The sequence below is a fragment of the Ricinus communis genome, chromosome 10 (assembly GCF_019578655.1).
Source record: "Ricinus communis isolate WT05 ecotype wild-type chromosome 10, ASM1957865v1, whole genome shotgun sequence".
Taxonomy (NCBI): Eukaryota; Viridiplantae; Streptophyta; class Magnoliopsida; order Malpighiales; family Euphorbiaceae; genus Ricinus; species Ricinus communis.
In genome coordinates this window covers 12,824,560-12,841,715 of record NC_063265.1, presented here as the reverse complement: position 1 = coordinate 12,841,715, position 17,156 = coordinate 12,824,560, and the positions used below count along the sequence as shown (strand labels likewise).

The 17,156-nt window shown below is 34.3% G+C and overlaps 3 protein-coding genes and 1 non-coding gene across 4 annotated transcripts; 2 read left to right on the top strand and 2 right to left on the bottom strand.

Annotated features, from left to right (window-relative positions):
• Positions 1–1,310: 1,310 nt before the first annotated feature.
• On the bottom strand, positions 1,311–4,885 carry LOC8280235 (zinc finger matrin-type protein 2). The gene is made up of 10 exons (XM_002512450.4): positions 4,663–4,885; positions 4,503–4,583; positions 4,382–4,409; positions 4,191–4,273; positions 3,398–3,430; positions 2,673–2,751; positions 2,538–2,590; positions 2,007–2,067; positions 1,802–1,884; positions 1,311–1,590 (listed from the first exon to the last, which is right to left on the bottom strand). Exons 1-10 carry the CDS (start codon positions 4,675–4,677, stop codon positions 1,498–1,500), a joined length of 609 nt encoding a protein of 202 aa, XP_002512496.1. The 5' UTR covers positions 4,678–4,885; the 3' UTR covers positions 1,311–1,497.
• A 17-nt stretch (positions 4,886–4,902) lies between these two features.
• On the top strand, positions 4,903–4,974 carry TRNAP-CGG. The gene has a single exon. It is a non-coding gene; the product is annotated as a tRNA-Pro (tRNA).
• Positions 4,975–5,039: 65 nt separating this feature from the next.
• Positions 5,040–10,292, top strand: LOC8269806 (probable protein disulfide-isomerase A6). The gene is made up of 11 exons (XM_002512449.4): positions 5,040–5,302; positions 5,988–6,072; positions 6,336–6,433; positions 6,591–6,646; positions 7,269–7,386; positions 7,983–8,010; positions 8,109–8,200; positions 8,335–8,491; positions 8,594–8,718; positions 9,083–9,182; positions 9,870–10,292. Exons 1-11 carry the CDS (start codon positions 5,139–5,141, stop codon positions 9,933–9,935), a joined length of 1,089 nt encoding a protein of 362 aa, XP_002512495.1. The 5' UTR covers positions 5,040–5,138; the 3' UTR covers positions 9,936–10,292.
• Positions 10,293–14,386: 4,094 nt separating this feature from the next.
• Positions 14,387–16,264, bottom strand: LOC8269804. Its single transcript, XM_015715054.3, has one exon. The coding sequence runs from the start codon at positions 15,975–15,977 to the stop codon at positions 14,673–14,675; it is 1,305 nt and encodes a 434-aa protein (XP_015570540.3). The 5' UTR covers positions 15,978–16,264; the 3' UTR covers positions 14,387–14,672.
• Between the last annotated feature and the right edge of the window lie 892 nt (positions 16,265–17,156).

Below are 17,156 nucleotides of genomic sequence, written 5' to 3'. Positions count from 1 at the left end.
GAAAAAGAAGGTAAGTAGAGACGTTAATTACTATCTGAAACCTATATATACATCAAACATATATGTAAAGTAAAATTCAGAAACTCCTCTGGAGTTCGAAGTTTGAACTCTTGTAATCAAACAGGAAAATTATGTACACTATTCAAGAACGCTTTCATTCTTTCTAACATGTAATAGGTCGAGTGGACTTGTAAATCTGATCAATCGGTTTTAACCTCTTTATCCTTCGCTTCGGATAACCATCTTCGTCCTCTCCAAACATCTCTTCCAAGAAAGCACAAGAAGATGCATCATTTTCATTGCCTTCGATCATACCTTTCTTCCTCTGGTGGTGGTTGCAGAGCTTGCTTAGCTGGAGTAGCAGCTGAGCTACGTCCAGTTCCCAGTCCGAGAAAGAGATATTCTTCATTTTCTTCTTCTGGGTTATCTTGTGAGGAAGTTTTGCCTTTTTTTCTGAAATATCACTAGAAAGATCGAGACTGGATTTAATTGGGTCTCAAGTGATCTTATGATATTTATATGTACACAAAAGGAAGATAAAATATGGCGTGTCCGGAGAGGATTAGGAAATCCTTCTCCAGCAAGGATTCAAGTAAGTCGGTTATATATAAACTACAGAAAAATAAGCCATTATGGCGACGCTAGTTAAACTATATTTTAGCGACAGTAAGCAATGTCGGTAAGGTGTAAAAAAACTGGTGCGTCACGAATTGCTTTGAGAAAGGTGATGAAAGACACCAACAGTAATCCATGTCGTCGGTAAAACTAATTTATGTTAATTGACGGCACATAATTTATGTTGCTAGGGACGTAATTGCACCTTTAGTTTTTTTTCCTTCTTAATAAATAATTTTTATTTTTCTATATACCTTTCAAGCGAGGGTTTGATGTGATGTCAATAAAACGAGAAGGTATTATCAGTGATATTTAAACAAATTTCAGAAACTTTTAGTGACATACCATTCAAAGTAGCCTAAAAGCAAGTTTCAAATCCATTCAAGAATCTATTGTATTTATAAATTAATTCTAAATAAATTTCATTTTCAACCCATCAAAAAATTCATTTCATTGGCAATACATTTTTATATTTGATATATAAAATAACAATTATAAACTTCATTTCAAATAAAATAAATATTATGTTAAAAATAAATTACAATAAAAAATATTATAAAAGAAGAAGACGTAATAGGAAAATAAAATAAAATAAAATAATAAAATTAAAAAAGTACTTGAATTATATGAATAGTTGTACCTATTTTTGTTAAGAATTAGTTTAGTTATAACATTTGAAATGAATTATCATATCATTTCAACCAAACACAACATTCCTTTCATAAAACTTTCACTATCAATCTTGAAAATTTGGATAACATGAACTCTTTTACACAGAGAGAGGGCAGGTTGTGCTCTTGGGGAACTGTCAAATGTTCAAAATAAAGAGGCTCCAAGGTTACACTCTCATTTCCAGCAGGACTGGAAGACTAAACATTATGATTACTTTTTGGATGAACGGAAACCACCAAAACCCATCATGGCAGCAACATCAGGATCAATGTCGGCTTCCTCCTCTTCAGCTGCCTTCTCTTTCTGTCATCAGAAATGCATCAAAAACAGATAACAGTTATCATGGTGCAACCAGAAATCAGAACACCAAGTCACCAGTAGTTATCATGGTAAACATGGCACAGCATTATCTTAAAAGAATAAGCTTATTAGAGAAAAATAAAAAGATACAGCAAAATCTATTTTTTTGACATACAAATTAAAAGTAATTACATAGGAATTTAATGAAACTAACCTTTTTCTCTTTCTTTCTTTCCCGGCGCTGACGCTTTCTTTCTTCCTCTTCTTGCTGCTGTTTTAATATCCTTTCATCGAGATCTGAGAAAAACAAAAATTAAGAAAAAAAAAGCATTAAACTTTGGTTACTGACTACTACAACTAAATTGAGCACAAACACCCTGTGCAAGATTTTACATCTCATATCTGTTTCAAGGTTTTACCTTGCTCTGTAAAGCTACCGGGACTTTTCCGTTTCTTGAGACTTTCAAATCGCTCTTGGACCTGTATATAATTGAGAAAATAATAAATTTGATGTATACTATCCCATTATAAATAAGCAACGGCAAAAATGAAATACAAAGATGACTGTACAAAATATGGCATTGCATTTTTAAGATATAGCTAAAGGGAGGGATTAATATTTACGCCTTTAAGCTTCTATGCACATATTAAAACAGTTTTGCCTTGAAGAGCAAGACCGATTTTAATTGTTTAAAAAGAATATACAAGAAGGCGTCCAACTTCTCTAATCAATAATTTTCATTTATTTATTAATTATTTGCTTAGTGATAGTTTCCTCCAATTTCTTTAAAGGATTTGTTGGCCTTTATGTTGTATGCACTAATTTTTTCCTTGTGTATACATGTATCGGTGACAAAAAGTTCTAAATCTGAGGAAAATATCAGAGCTTGTATATCACCTGGTTAACTAAATTTACATTTGAAAAGGTAATAAATACTTAAAACATTTACCTGTTGAAGAGATGCCCGCTCTACCCGCATAGACATGCCCAGAGCTCTTTGATCTAAACAACAAAATTCAAAATGCCATTCAGCAAAAGCAAATAAAAAATAAAAACGTTAGTGAATCAGTAGAAAACCACTCACGTTTTTTTCCATTGATGTGATCCAAGTAGTTTGCAGAATCCTTCACTACACATTCACATACTGAACAATAGTATCCAGCCTACAAAGAACAGAAATCAGGAAGAAAAAACCGACAGAAATACAAAAACACCCAATACAAGCCATAATCTCTCCTTTTTGTGCAGAGGCAACAAGATATTAACATTTAACAGTGAACCAGAAAGTACACGCTTACCTCTATGGTAATTTGTTCTTAAAGTGGGAGATTTAAAGACGCCTATACTTGAATTTAGAAAGAAATTTGATTTAAGAAAACAATAATTGCGAGTCAAATTTGACGTTGTAGGCCAGCACTTACAGCAAAGTCTTGCATCATACAAGCCAACACTTAGGCTGATAATAAGGGATAACAAGAATCCACTTACAATTAATTAAAATCTTATTAAGTTGAATACGACACTGTGACTACTGACCAACGTAAACACACTATGTTATATGAGCTTTCCATTCTGCTTGTACCCATCACCACACCATCAACTTCTAGAAGTACAAAAACATAAGCCAGCAAGTAAGAACAAAAGAAAGAAACAAGAGATTCTTCAAGTAACTACAAGAAAAATAATCTAGCTACCTAAAACAGTCCGTTTCCAACTGCATTGCTTAAGGAAATCACATGATGACATGAATATTAAATGAGAACCAAAAACAAATTTATGAAGAAACCCTAGCAACAGTAAAAATCATACCTGTTGGCTTAAAGGTGCTATAGGAGTAACAACCTGCAAAAGCAACATATACATGAACAAGAGTAGATAAACTACATTAAAGAACAAAAGAAAACTCCACCAGAATCAATGTTCCAAACATCTCAAAGGTCAAAGCTCAACTTGCATTCAATCACAATAAACTGATCAAAATGGAATAGCAAATGCTGGAAAAAGCATTATTGAGTCACCGGAAGAATAGAAATATAGTATGCTATTATACGAGAATGAAAACTACAATACAATAATTTGTATGGAGACAGACCGTACATGGCATACAGGCCCATTACATTCTATGATACCAATGTAAATATAGCACAGAAATTGTCAGCTCAAGTATTAAAATGCATATGAGATATAAGTTACAATGTTAAACTCAAAATAGCTCTTTTAATCAACAATCGGCAGGTTATAGGTCACTTTGTACAACAAATTACATGCAACTGATTTCCACTTCCTCAAGTGAACCCTGTTCCGAAAAATTCTAAGACATGTTTTCTTCAGATGTGTGATTCCTTACTTCAGTGGCTCTATAACACCAACTGGTCACCTTCAAAAATGGTGAGACTTTAACAACAATAGTCTATACAACAGTTCAATGCCATCTTAAAGACACTATAAGTAACAGCAATATTCTGAATATAAAAACCAGGGAATTCATCGTTTCCCGCAAAATCTAATTTACTATATCAACCACTGCTCATTTCATAAGACAAGATCATAATTTAGCATTCGGCTTGCCTGATTCAATAATCAGAATTGGAGAGTGACTAACCTGAGTTTTGCCTAATCGAGAGTCGAGGTCTACTTGATAATCTCTATGCTTCAAGGGCTTCCTTTGCACAGGGGGACCTTTTGCTGCACAACAAGGAAAATTCATCATATTCACATGTAGTCATTAAATAATAAAGAAAAAAGAAAACATTTGAAAAACAAGAACAGCTTCTTCCAAGTAAACTGACTTACATTTTGATTTGAACCGGCCCTCAGCCTCCTAAATAAAAGCACAAGTTAAATTTGTTATCGAAAATATATTATATAATACAATTAAAGGATTGAAAAATTGGATAGAATCAAACAAACAAACCTCCTTTTCACGCTCACGAGCGCGTTCCAAATACTCTTCTTTATCAAATTTTCTTCTAAATGTGTTATCAACACCAACAGCCTACACATAACTTTTATTAGAAGAGATCGTTTTCAATACCCCAAAAAAATAAGGAAAAAAAAAACGAAATTAGGGTTACATTGTTATGCGCCATTTATGCAGATAATATCTTGACCTGGAAACAGAAACAGATAACACAAAAAGATGTATAGCATGTATCAAATTTAAGTTATGAATTTGAAAAGAGCAAAATATATAAACCCTAAAAACTGATTTTAGTATAATTTAAAAGTGATTGATTAACGCCATGAAAAAGCTCTTCCTGTGTCCTCAATAAAAGTCTACAAATAAAATTCTACGTATATCGTGACGGCGAAGTGGGCGTTTGGTCTAGTGGTATGATTCTCGCTTCGGGTGCGAGAGGTCGCGAGTTCGATTCTCGCAACGCCCCGTTTTACAATATATTTTATCGTTTATAATAAGTTTTGTTTGTTTAATTTTATTTATTTATTTTTAAATTCTGCCCATATAATCTTTCGAACTTAACAAGACACCAGACACCAGGAGAGAAAGTACAACTGAAAACATCAAAGATCAAACCCAAAGAAAAAGAAAATGTGGAGCTCAAAATTAATGTTTGAAATATCTATATCCCTAGCTGCTTTGTTGCTATTTGCATCATCAGTTTTGGCAGACGACGTCGTTGTGCTCACCGATGACAACTTCGAGAAAGAGGTCGGCAAAGATCGCGGCGCTCTTATCGAGTTCTACGCTCCTTGGTATTACAGTATCATCTCTCTCACTTTATCTAATTTAATTTTCGATTAATATTTGAAATTATTATTTTTTTGTTATAGTGTTATTAACTGTAACTGAAATTCTCTACTTAAAAGTCAGCTTAAATGCAACACCGTATGATCACAGCGTCTATTGATTAGTAAGTCAATATCTCTGTGGATTTAGCTCGACACATTTTAGTCCATATAGGTAGTTTGTTAACAGTTAAATGTAATGTGATTGCTTTGTTGATTATGATATGATCAATTATTTCTGTGTGCTGAAACCTCTTGTAGCTGCATGCAAAACGGTTATTCCTTCTATATTCTCTTTAAGAAAGTGATGATTGTATATAAGACATTATCATAGTATTTGGAAAGTCTAAAAATGAAATCAGTTAATTCTCATGTTAAAAAAAAAAAGGTATTCTGAAGAAATGAATTCATGTAAAATAACGATGTGATTTTGCAAGAATTCAATTAAATTGAAATCTTGTACATGATTTGTTCCTAGCAAGGCCTTATATGATTTTTGAAGCTTAGAGGTGTGACCTTGTTTTCTGTTTCTTTTTTCTTAAAAAGAAGGGTATTGTTACTCTTGTGTGATTGTGCTCTTTCATGGGATTGTTTTGTTGGTTATATGAAATGATCAGACCTAGAATAATGATTTTGTTTCATTATCCAACAGGTGTGGCCACTGTAAAAAGCTTGCTCCAGAATATGAGATTCTTGGCACAAGTTTCAGAAAGGCAAAGTCGGTTTTGATTGGGAAGGTCTGTTGGTTTTAGACCACAGTGTTGCTTCTCTTGATCATTTATTGGGTTTCCCATATTGTTATTGTCTCATGTTAATATTTTTATCGGTAGTTATAAAATACAACTGGACTACCAGACTCTCATGAACACAAATTGTCATTTATTTTGATTTTACGTTGGTTTTTGATACTGCCCATCCTTTCTCAACTTTGATATGATGAAGCTTTTTTCATGATCATTCGCAGAAATAAAATTATCATTCTTGATATTTCTTGGTGTAGGTGGACTGTGATGCACATAAGAGCCTCTGCAGCAAATATGATGTTTCTGGATACCCCACTATTAAATGGTTTCCCAGAGGGTCCTTGGAACCCAAAAAGTAAGTGCAATGCTCCCAAAATTGCTACCTTTTAACTTTTCATCATGATACAATTCTGTTAGACATTCCTGTTTATGAATGCCATGCAGTGTTTTCCTTAAAATCATTTTTTATACCAATAATAATTTAAGAATCCTGTGGGAATGACATTTTATAGGTATGAAGGTGCACGTACTGCAGAAGCCCTTGCTGAATTTGTGAATTCTGAAGGAGGTAAGTACTATTATGATCTCATGAATTTTCAAATGTGAATGTGCTGAAGATACCACTTGGTAGCATGGACTGATGTTTTTCTATTATTCAATATTTCCAAGATATACTGAGAGTCTGAATCTATTTGCTGGAATTCTAGGCAAGTCACCTTGGTCTTGGCAGATTGACAATGCCTTTAACTTTTCATCAACCATACCATGCCATTTCGCTTATTTTGAGAGTGCATTATAACCTTGTGTCTCCTATGATCAATCTAATTTCTGAGTATACATGAGTTCATGAATTTAAGATTAGGATTCTTTAATATGTGGATGAACTTCTTGTTAGATGAATTTTTATTTTCATCATATTGCTTTTGGTGTATAAATGGAACTTTATTGCATGGAAAAAAGGCTAGAATTAGAATGTTGGTCAAGGTTTCTGCAATTAGTTTAATGTTTTTTAATTTAGACTTTCTAGGTGCTTCATGTAGGTTATACATTTTTTTGCATGTTCGCCTTGAAATGGCAGCTCTGTCTGTTCTTTTATGGTTGGATGCTAATTCCTGTATGATGCTTTAATAATAGTTGTTTTTTACTTCAGTTTACATTATAAGTTTTTAATCTTCTTTCCTTCAATGTAGGAACCAATGTTAAGATAGCTGCTGTTCCGTCCAATGTACTTGTACTAACGCCAGACAATTTCAATCAAGTCGTCCTGGATGAAACAAAAGATGTTCTGGTCGAGTTCTATGCTCCATGGTTTGTATTTCTCTGATGTTGTTTGCATGTCCTATAGGGTTGTAATTAGACAGAGATGAGCCAAATACTAATCAGTTTGAGAGCTAGCTTGATGCAAAGCTAGTCATATGAGCTTGAGCTTGGTTGTTGTTTGGCAAGCCAATAAGCTGGCTTGGTTTTCATTTTGCCATGTCACAAGGTACAACAAGTTTTTACCATGTAGGTATCTAGGTTACAAGTGCCTAGATATTTAAAACTATCACTTACTAAAAAGCACTCTTTGTGAAGATGATCATGCAGGCCATGCTTAAAAGATGTAGAGACTATTAAATGTATGGCTTGATCATTTGCAGTTGTTGCTAATCAAGTTTATGACTTTATGCCAAAAGTGCCAAAAGGGATAGTATTAAAGGAGGAAGAGAAATCTTTTGCATTTTTCTGATTATTTATGTTGACTCTTGCATATTTAACATTACAAAGATATTGAAGAAACACTTTGCAGCTTTTATCAAACTTTGATTTTGATAAATTGCATGTCTCCGATAGTCCTTTTGAATCATTCGATAATGTTCACAATTAATATTTTTTATTATTTCTTCTCTAATATTTATTGGCAGGTGTGGCCATTGCAAACAACTTGCCCCAGTAAGTGTATAATCTGATTTTGTTAATTGCTATTTCCAATATTCATCTTTGTTTGAAGAACACTCATGCTAAGATTGTCGTCTGTTTATGTTTTCTAGACTTATGAAAAGGTTGCTGCGGCATTTAAATTGGAGGAAGATGTCGTTATTGCTAATGTTGATGCTGACAAATACAGAGAGTTAGCTGAAAAGTGAGTCCAATAAAATTACTTTTTTATATTTATTTTAATGGTTGTTTTCTATCCAAATTATGAATTTTATCATCTAAAAATAATGGCTCAAATATGAGGATAAAGACTGACATCTGATGGAACTGAAATTGCAGGTATGGTGTAAGTGGTTATCCTACTCTGAAATTCTTTCCGAAGAGCAACAAAGCTGGTGAAGACTATGGTGGTGGAAGGGATTTGAATGACTTTGTAACTTTCATCAATGACAGATGTGCTACTAGTCGTGATGAGAAAGGGAAACTTACTTCAAAGGCTAGTGAAATACTTTTTTAAGCGTATGATATTACATGATATTCCATTCTCCTATATATGATATTCGCACCTAAATGCATATTTTTTGTGTTGTTCATCTAGGCTGGTATAGTTGCTACTTTGGAGAACTTGGTGAAAGAGTTTATCAGTGCTGACAATGACAAAAAGAAAGAAATCCTTGCCCAGATGGAGGAAGAAGTTGAGAAGCTTAAGGGTACCATTGCAAGGTTAATATCCTAATTTTATTCTTGATGTTTCAAATATCTGAAGTACTATACTTATATTCTTTGAGTGTTATATTGCATAGCTGTCATATCATATTCATCTAATATACAAGAGCACTGGGCATATTTCACAAAACTAAATGTTACATTTATCACTGAACTGCTTTAGCTGGGAATGGACACTCCAAAGTTTGGAACCAATTTTCAGCTTCTTCATCAAAATAGAGTGAAGCAAGTTCAATCCATTGATGTACTGGAATGCTATACAACTGAAAACATCTAGCAAACTTCCTAGTCTAATTACGTATTGCACTCACTTTCGAAAGTCTATTAACTACTTTTTCTTTAATCTGTGCTTGGTTCTCAGATATGGCAAGATCTATCTGAAGGCTGCCAATAAATGTTTGGATAAAGGTGCAGATTACCCCAAAAATGAAATCCAGCGGCTTGAGCGTGTACTTGAAAAGGTAACGTATCTGATTTCAAATTTATCTTCTTTGGTGATATAACTTGAATGCAGTAACTCATCGAAATCAATAAGTGCTTGAAACACACAACTTAAATGCATTTCTCTAGTTTGCTACTTAGTACTTTAGTACTTCTATATTCTCCATCTCTTTTTCGCAACTATGTCGGGACAGTGATGGAAAAGTAATCCTTATACCACCGCATCTTTTTGGACTCAGTAAGTTTATAGTTCTAATGTCCCATTTGTGCATGAGTTTCTGTTAAGAGACCACAAGGTGGGAGCTACATAGACAATGTGCGGCTTCTTGATAAACATGATTTCAAAGTTTCTTTCACAATCTACTTTTATGAGGTGATATCTTACAATGAAGATGATAGAATACCATAACATAATGGGCAGCATGATTTAGCCACAAAGTTATATTCGACTTCTTGCTACAAATTTTTTTATGTCCTCTGGTAAGTCCAATAGTTGCTAGCAAGCTAATAAACATATTGGAGATTTCTGTGAATATCAGTCTGCTGCAAGTTATTCCTACATGGATTATTATTAAGCCACTTGTTAATGTTCTCATATTTTGGTAAAATAAAATTTGATATATAGCATGTGCAAATTCGCGGACACAACTTCCAAACTATTTGCCTAGTCTGAATATTTCTTCATGATTACTATTTTGTGTATACAGTCAATCAGTGACGTAAAGGCAGATGAGCTCACGCTCAAGAAGAACATCTTGTCAAACTTTGCTTGATCCATGGTACAGCCACAAGTGAAATCACATCCTTGTTTTTCTTGGACGCATTTGCAGCTTTTTACCTGGAGATTTCTAGTCCATCCATGTTTAGGTCTGAGAAAATGCTACTCTGGTGGAGTTCTGACTAGCTTGTTTCACTGCAGGTTTTGGCAACTGAAATTCTATAATTAGTAATAACATAACATTTTTCTTAGTGAAACTTGAAGAACTAGTGTGTGGCATGTTTACACGGGTAGGGATGATCTGAGGACCATTTATGACAAACCACTTAGATGCATAACTTCTGCTGTGCTAAAAATAGGTTCAGTGTTTCTATAAAGTTGGGCTTGTCTGAGCACAGGTTGGAGCCTTTTACTTGCTGCTTCTTTGCTGTTAACTATTTATCTTTTTCCTTATTGTTGTTTATCGAGTTCTGCTGCCCTGATCAATACTCTCTTTAATTACATACGTCCCGGACAATACCATGTGGCTTGTTGGACAATGTGGTGGGCAAAATTGACGCCAAGCCTTAAAGGTATCCTCCTTGAAACATTAGTTGGTTAGCAAGTCTTAGACAGTGTACTGAAAGGTTTGGCCATTTACAAAGGGGCGAAAAAAGCTGGGGTATTGACCTTGTAAATACCTGTTTCTGATGCCTATATTTGATCTTCAAAACTCTACTGTCCCCTTGAAATGACTTAGGAACCTAGGGCTTCGCATAGCTAATTATCAAAAATAAGGTCCGATGCAGGCTGGATGCTGTGGAAACAGAAGAATTTGCTGCTGATAAGCTAGATAGAATTCTCTCTGCAGAATTCTCAAATGTATTCTGCATTATTATCTGCTCTTTTTAACCGCATTCCAATTTGGTAAGCCCTCGAGTCATCCACTTGATGCACATGCTGTATGGTGCTATGTTTCATTAGACTTTAAAAGTAGGGTGTCCCTATGTGAACCGCAATACATCTAATCAGTAACAATACATTTGTATGAAAGGAAGTGTACTCTTTACTCTTATCTTTACCCCCTAAAGTGTTATATCTGACTGCAAGTAGATTTTGCAGTCTCTTTCCATAAAAAATTTAAGCTCTATGAAATCACATGATTGTACAAGTTTCCTCTTGAGGCTTAAATTGCATTAGTGTATCGTTTACTAACAGATAATAATAGAAGGTTTTGAAGTACTGGGTAAATTTCATCTGCAGCCCTATATCACAAATTTCCTTATATTTTTTTATTTTAATAATTAATTCTCTTTTAGCTTGATTCTCACAAAACTTTGACCAAATTGATACTAATATGAATTTGTTAAATTCATACATACGTTAGATTTATGTTAGCCATGATATTATATCTTAGCTTCACGGTGAACTTTTTAGAACCAAGCAAAAGGAATTTTACCGTCACTATATTAAAGTACAAGGAGTTTTATGATACATATTGAAACTTAAGGACCAGAGTAGAAAATATGCTTGAATTCAGGGATCGAGTGAAAGAAATTTACTCAAAATTACGATCCTCACCCACCAACACACAGTGATTAGCTGCTGGAAAAGGAAGCTTAGGCAGATGCTATGCCTATATATTGAATTGCTAGAATAACCATATTCTTCAAGCTCATGAAACATAATAGGAGTGCACACCAAAAATGGGAAAGCGACTAAGCTTAAAGCATCAGAATTCAGACCAAGCGCCCAAGCAGCAGCTCTCCAGGCATAGCCAATGTCACAGGAAGATGTAATTGAATGACGGAAGAACCTGAACGTACCAACCAAAGGGTATGGAGAAACAACTCTAGTCTTCATAATGCGTGTACTATGCAAGCCAATAAGCATACATAGTGGAGATCTCTTGTAAATATCAATCTGCTGTTGGTTATTCCTACAGGAATTATAGCTGAAGCACCCAGTAATTGGTCTGTGATGAATATAAGATTTGGTTCTGATATGCATGTGCAGTTCACTGACACGACTACCAAACTGTTTGGGCCAGTCTGAATATCTTTCCATGATTACTATTTTGTGTATACAGTCAATCAGTGAAGTAAGAAAAAAGTGGATGAGTTCACTATCTAGAAGAAAGAACATCTTGTCAAGTTTTGCTTTTGATACGCAGGTACAGAGCCACAAGTGAAGTCACATCCTTGCTTTCCTGGGATGCATTTGCAGCTTTTTACCTGGCGATTCGTGGTCCAATTCGTGTTTTAGGCCTGGGGAATTTGCTGTTGCGGTGGACTTATGGCTCACTTGTTTTACTGCAAGGTTTTGGCTACTGAGATCACAGTTGTAGTAGAGAAGAAAAAGATAAACCCTTTCTTTCGAACGTCAGTTTCCAATTTCCAATCAACAACAGGTAGATCTATAGGAAATACCCGAAATTACGCTAATAATTAGCTAGTAGAAAGAAACACAAACATTTTTCATGTTGAGATTCGTAGAAAAAACTGTGTCACATGTTGATGAACTTCAGGACCATTTTCCGTGCTAAAATAAGGTTCGCCATTTGTATAAAGTTGGGCTTGTCTGAGCACAGAGACGGAGCCATTCGCTTGCTGTTTCTTTGCTCTTAACTATTTATCGTTTTCCTTTTTGTTGTTTTAACTGTTTATCGTTTGTGTTTATGGAGGGGTGCGCTGCCCTGACCTGGGCTGTGGCACGTGACATGTTGGACAATCAATGTGGGGGCAATGTTGACGCCAAGCGCTATAAGCTAAACTAAACGTACCCTTGTTCAAACATTATATTATAGTGTAGAGAATAGGTTGGATCATTTATAAGGGCGAAGGAAGCTGGGGTTCCTCTCTGTCGAAAATGAACATGGGCCAGATGCTGTGGAAAGAAAGAAGAATACTGTTCCACATATAAGTTAATGATGGATTTGCAAAGTCTCACGTAAATTGACTATTCAGAATGCAGAAGGAAGAGTGAATTAAGTCTTATGTTTTCATACTATTTTTGGTAAGTCATCACGTTTTCCTCATAGTAAAGATTCTGATTACACAGCTAGCTGCTTAGCCACTCTATTATAACTTTCTAATTATTGCCCACCCTTGCTATTTGTTATTATAACTTTACCTCAAGCAGCTGCGAAATCTAAATTGTTGTATAAAGCTAACATTTTTGCAATACCAATATATGAAAGCAATAAGGTTTCAGAAAAGGAAAAGAAAAGAAAAAAAGCAAATGCAGAAAACAGCTGGAAGTTAAGGTAGATAGTGATTGAACAATATATGTGGAATTTGAAAAGAGACTTCTTTTTTTTTTTTTTTTTTTTTGGTCCGACCCATTATTTACCATAATGGTTATTTCAATAACACAGAAATATGAATAGCAGCCCATCAACAATGGACCAGAGGTAGGAGGAGGGCGGGACCCTGATTTTGTTTTGCTAGTATTCACAGGGCTAGAATTAAAAATATCCCCAGGTTTAATGGAGTTTGTTCTGATATATCTACATCAAAAGTATTTTATATCTAGCACCCACATTGCAAAAGATGCCTCAAAAGCAAATGAGAATGGGAGAGGTGACAAGAAACAAAAGAAAAAGGTTGCCCTTTGTAGTTCCCAAGCCAAGGATACTTGATTTCTTGAATATAAGTGCACAAGAAAAGACTTGTTGTTGTTACTTGAAAGAGTTCTTTATAGGAGAATAAAAAAAAGGGAATATGAATTATCTCAACTCAAAAAGTTTGATACTTGATGGTGAGATTGCTAGGGCAAAGATGATTCACAAGTATATTATTATAAGTGCTTATCTATCTTTTGTTTTCATCTCCTCAATGAATGATGATAGAAAAGGCCCCAAGAGAAAGAATCCAAAAAGAGATGCAACAATTGCTTAGGAGATTAGAATGACAACAATTATATCAACATCAACTCTGTCTCATCATCCCCTACTCCTTTTTTCATGTGTTTGTCTCATAATCTTTCTTTATGTCAATGTCTAGGAGACACCATACCCGCATAATTTAAAAATCTATTTCAGATTACAACACACCCAATTTGCAATTCCATAGCAGATCAATAGCCCAATTCATTGGTGCAAATTGATTAGGCTTTGCCTATATTAAGATAATAAAAGTAGACAAGAAGGTTCTAAGAGTCCTCCAGCTTATCAATGCTTAGGAAGCATACAAGTGTAACCAAAATAATCATCCAAAATCCCTCCCCAAATATCCTAACCACCATTTCATGCTAAAGATCATTTTTACTTATATGCTTACACATTACTAGGTTGGTCCTCCCACATTAAGTTTTCCATTGAAACTCTGGGTAAGATGGGACCTCCACTACCTAACATAACAGGGTTATGTCTCTGCGCCATGTGTAGTGTATTATTGGTTCAATAATCCATTTAAGGCACTGTTTCACAACGATGCAATTTAGGGAAAATAGACATATCCATAGATAGAGAACTTGTAATTATCTCAGCTAAATCTAATCTGGGTACTACCAGTAATACAAAATAAGTAATTTTTACTCTACCAGGGAGTAATATAGATTGGGCATATATATATATATATATATATTTTCTCTCATGGCTTACAGTTAAAACAACAACCCTTTGAGAAGATTACAAGATACATTAGGGCCAACTTCTCTTTTTCTTGAACAAAAAGAGAACATGACCCTAACAATAAATACATAAGAGATATTTCATCATAAAATTACACTAATAAGAAAAAAGTAAAAAATAATAATAAGATCTATACAATTTTCTATGACTGATGATGGATCAGAAAGACTTTTTTTTTTTTTACCTTGATGAAACTGGATTCAATGCTCTAGCAAATCCATTCATGGCTCCATAACCTTTAGAGCTGAACCCTAAGCAACCAAGCAGTCCTTGTCTATAAGGCAAGAAAGTTTTCTTCCTCATCTCTTCAGCCTGTGCTTTGCTTGCTTTATAATGTAACTCATGGGGGGATGTCGGTACTCTTCTTTTCCCTACTCCATTCATTGGTTTCTTACTTGAACCATGTCCATTTCCTTTAACTTTCTGACTCTCCATAGAGACATTGCTAACCTTGTCCTTGGAAGGAGCAGCTTGCACACTTGTTGTTGTGTTCATAGACTTGTTCTTTTCCTTAGCTGGTGAGAAAGAAATGTTAGACCAGAACTTGTTATTACTCCTCCCTTCACTTTTGCTTCTATAAAGAAAATCTTTCAAGAAAACCCATCTTTTTGAGTTTCTTCCAGCTGATGATGACCTAGAAGAAGAAGCAGAAACAGAAGGAGTCGTTGCTTCCTCGAGAATCTTGAAACCATCAGCAGCTTCTTCTAAACAAGAAATCTCACAACAGGTCTCATTATTACTACTAGTTGAGCCATAGATCTGCTGGTGGTTTTTGTTTTTGCTATCTACATCATCGTCGTAGTCGTCGTTATCAAACTCATGATAAGTACTTCTTAATGGAGACATAGATCTAGTTCTTCTCCTTAAAGACTTATCGCGCAATCTCAGATCTCTACCTCTAGAAACAAATCTTGCGCCATTCTTGATTGCCAAATCATTATCTTCCACCTCATCATTATTATCTTCATCTTCTTCTTCTTCTTCATTTTCAAGATCCAATAAAGGAGCAAGAACTTGAGGTCTTTCTAAGTGCGTAGAAAGCTTCATAGGACGGATCTGACCATTCAAGAAGAGCTCATCAGCAGAACTCATAGACCCAGTTGGAGCCAATCCACTAGACCCAAGTCTTGCGGAGAATTCAAACTCATACCCAATAGGCACATGACCATGATCAGGTGAAGAAACAGCAGAGACCGAGTAAGAAGCAGCAGTCGTAGTAATAGCAAAGTGCATTGGACTAGCTGGGCAACTATAAAAGAAACCACCATTAATGGGTCCATTATTACTACTACGGCCAGGGCTAGAAGGTGCACTAACATAAGGAGTAGAACAAGTACTGTCAAAATCATCACCTAGGAGTTGGGATTCTTGGGTACTGAGTGTATTATTGTTGCCATTTTTGGGGTTTTGAAAGTCTGGATTTGGGTCCGGAGTTGAAGTTTGGCCATTTTTTCTGTTGCTGCTGGGTTGATGAAGAAGCTCCATGATCTTCTTTCTTCTTTCTTGGTGTTTTGGGTAACTGGGTTCTTGTTCTTGATGCTGTGAGAGGGAGAGGGAGAGAGAGAGAGTGGATGGATGGTAATGAAGTGAGAGTGTAAAATAGATTGGGATTGGGCAGAGTTTAGAGTTGCCCTTAAAGCTGTCCTTATATATCGTTTAGTGCCATTGTCCGTAATTTACATCCATACCATAATTAAAACCTTTTTGGTTGTTTTTAATTTTAACAGCTTTTCTTTTGTTAATGTTCATAATTGACAATAGCCACAAACTTCTCCAATTAACCACAACTTTCTCCTTTGACATTTCAGAAATAATTTTGTCCATTTCTTTCTCTTTAAACACTTCTTTTTTAATATAATTGGTCTACTTCACTTATTACTTTTCTACCAAATAAATCATAATTATTATTACCTTACTAATTTTATACTGGTATGTTGTATTTTAGTTATAGATAATTAATAATTGATAAAACTAATTTACATTTAAGTGTTAAATATTATTAAAAGATATATCTTAAAATTATTAAAAAATATCATTCTTACTATGTAAATTTTTTTATTTTAAAAATATTATTTTTTTAAGAATATAATGTGATTTTTTTATAGTTTTTCTTTGGTTATTTTTAGTTTTTGTCAAAAAATAATCAAAAATAAAAAATAAAGATATTTTTATTATTTTTCTTATTAAAATAGTTCAATTAAGCTTTAAAAGTTTTTAGAAATAATTTAATCAAGTTTAAAAGCTCATCATTTATTTTCCTTATAGCATATGGATAATACATTTTAAAAATATATATATATATATAATTAGCTATCGATTTACATGTGACTATTTCATCTCATCATAGATTGAAAATTAATGCGCACTATTGATCTTCCTAATTTGTTGAAAAGTCACTTGTGGAAGGTACACTAAACGGAGACTTGAACAATCTGTAAAAATTGCAAATTACATAGTTTGACATTAAAAAAAAAAAAAACAAAAACAAAAACATTTTGGAAGAATTCAAATGAGATTTTTAAAGCATTAGATCCGTTAAGTGTAGTAAAGGGTAAATGCAGAGAACTAATCCATGCCAAGGAACAATAAGCAAGTAAAGGCATGAAAAGGTGCAGCCTTGAGAGAAGAGTAGGGATCCATGTAGGGAACTGGAAAAGTGGGTCT

What these genes read in the sequence shown, in the direction of transcription:
- LOC8269806 (XM_002512449.4), top strand. Translation starts at nt 5,139, where the DNA reads ATGTGGAGCTCAAAATTAATGTTTGAAATATCTATATCCCTAGCTGCT. An exon ending in ATCGAGTTCTACGCTCCTTG is followed by an intron (nt 5,303 to 5,987) that starts GTATTACAGTAT and finishes ATTATCCAACAG; the next exon opens with GTGTGGCCACTGTAAAAAGC. An exon ending in AAGGGAAACTTACTTCAAAG is followed by an intron (nt 8,492 to 8,593) that starts GCTAGTGAAATA and finishes TTGTTCATCTAG; the next exon opens with GCTGGTATAGTTGCTACTTT.
- LOC8269804 (XM_015715054.3), bottom strand. Translation starts at nt 15,977, where the DNA reads ATGGAGCTTCTTCATCAACCCAGCAGCAACAGAAAAAATGGCCAAACT.
- LOC8280235 (XM_002512450.4), bottom strand. An exon ending in CTCGATTAGGCAAAACTCAG is followed by an intron (nt 3,431 to 4,190) that starts GTTAGTCACTCT and finishes TTGCTTTTGCAG; the next exon opens with GTTGTTACTCCTATAGCACC. An exon ending in AAAGAAAGAAAGAGAAAAAG is followed by an intron (nt 1,591 to 1,801) that starts GTTAGTTTCATT and finishes TTCTGATGACAG; the next exon opens with AAAGAGAAGGCAGCTGAAGA.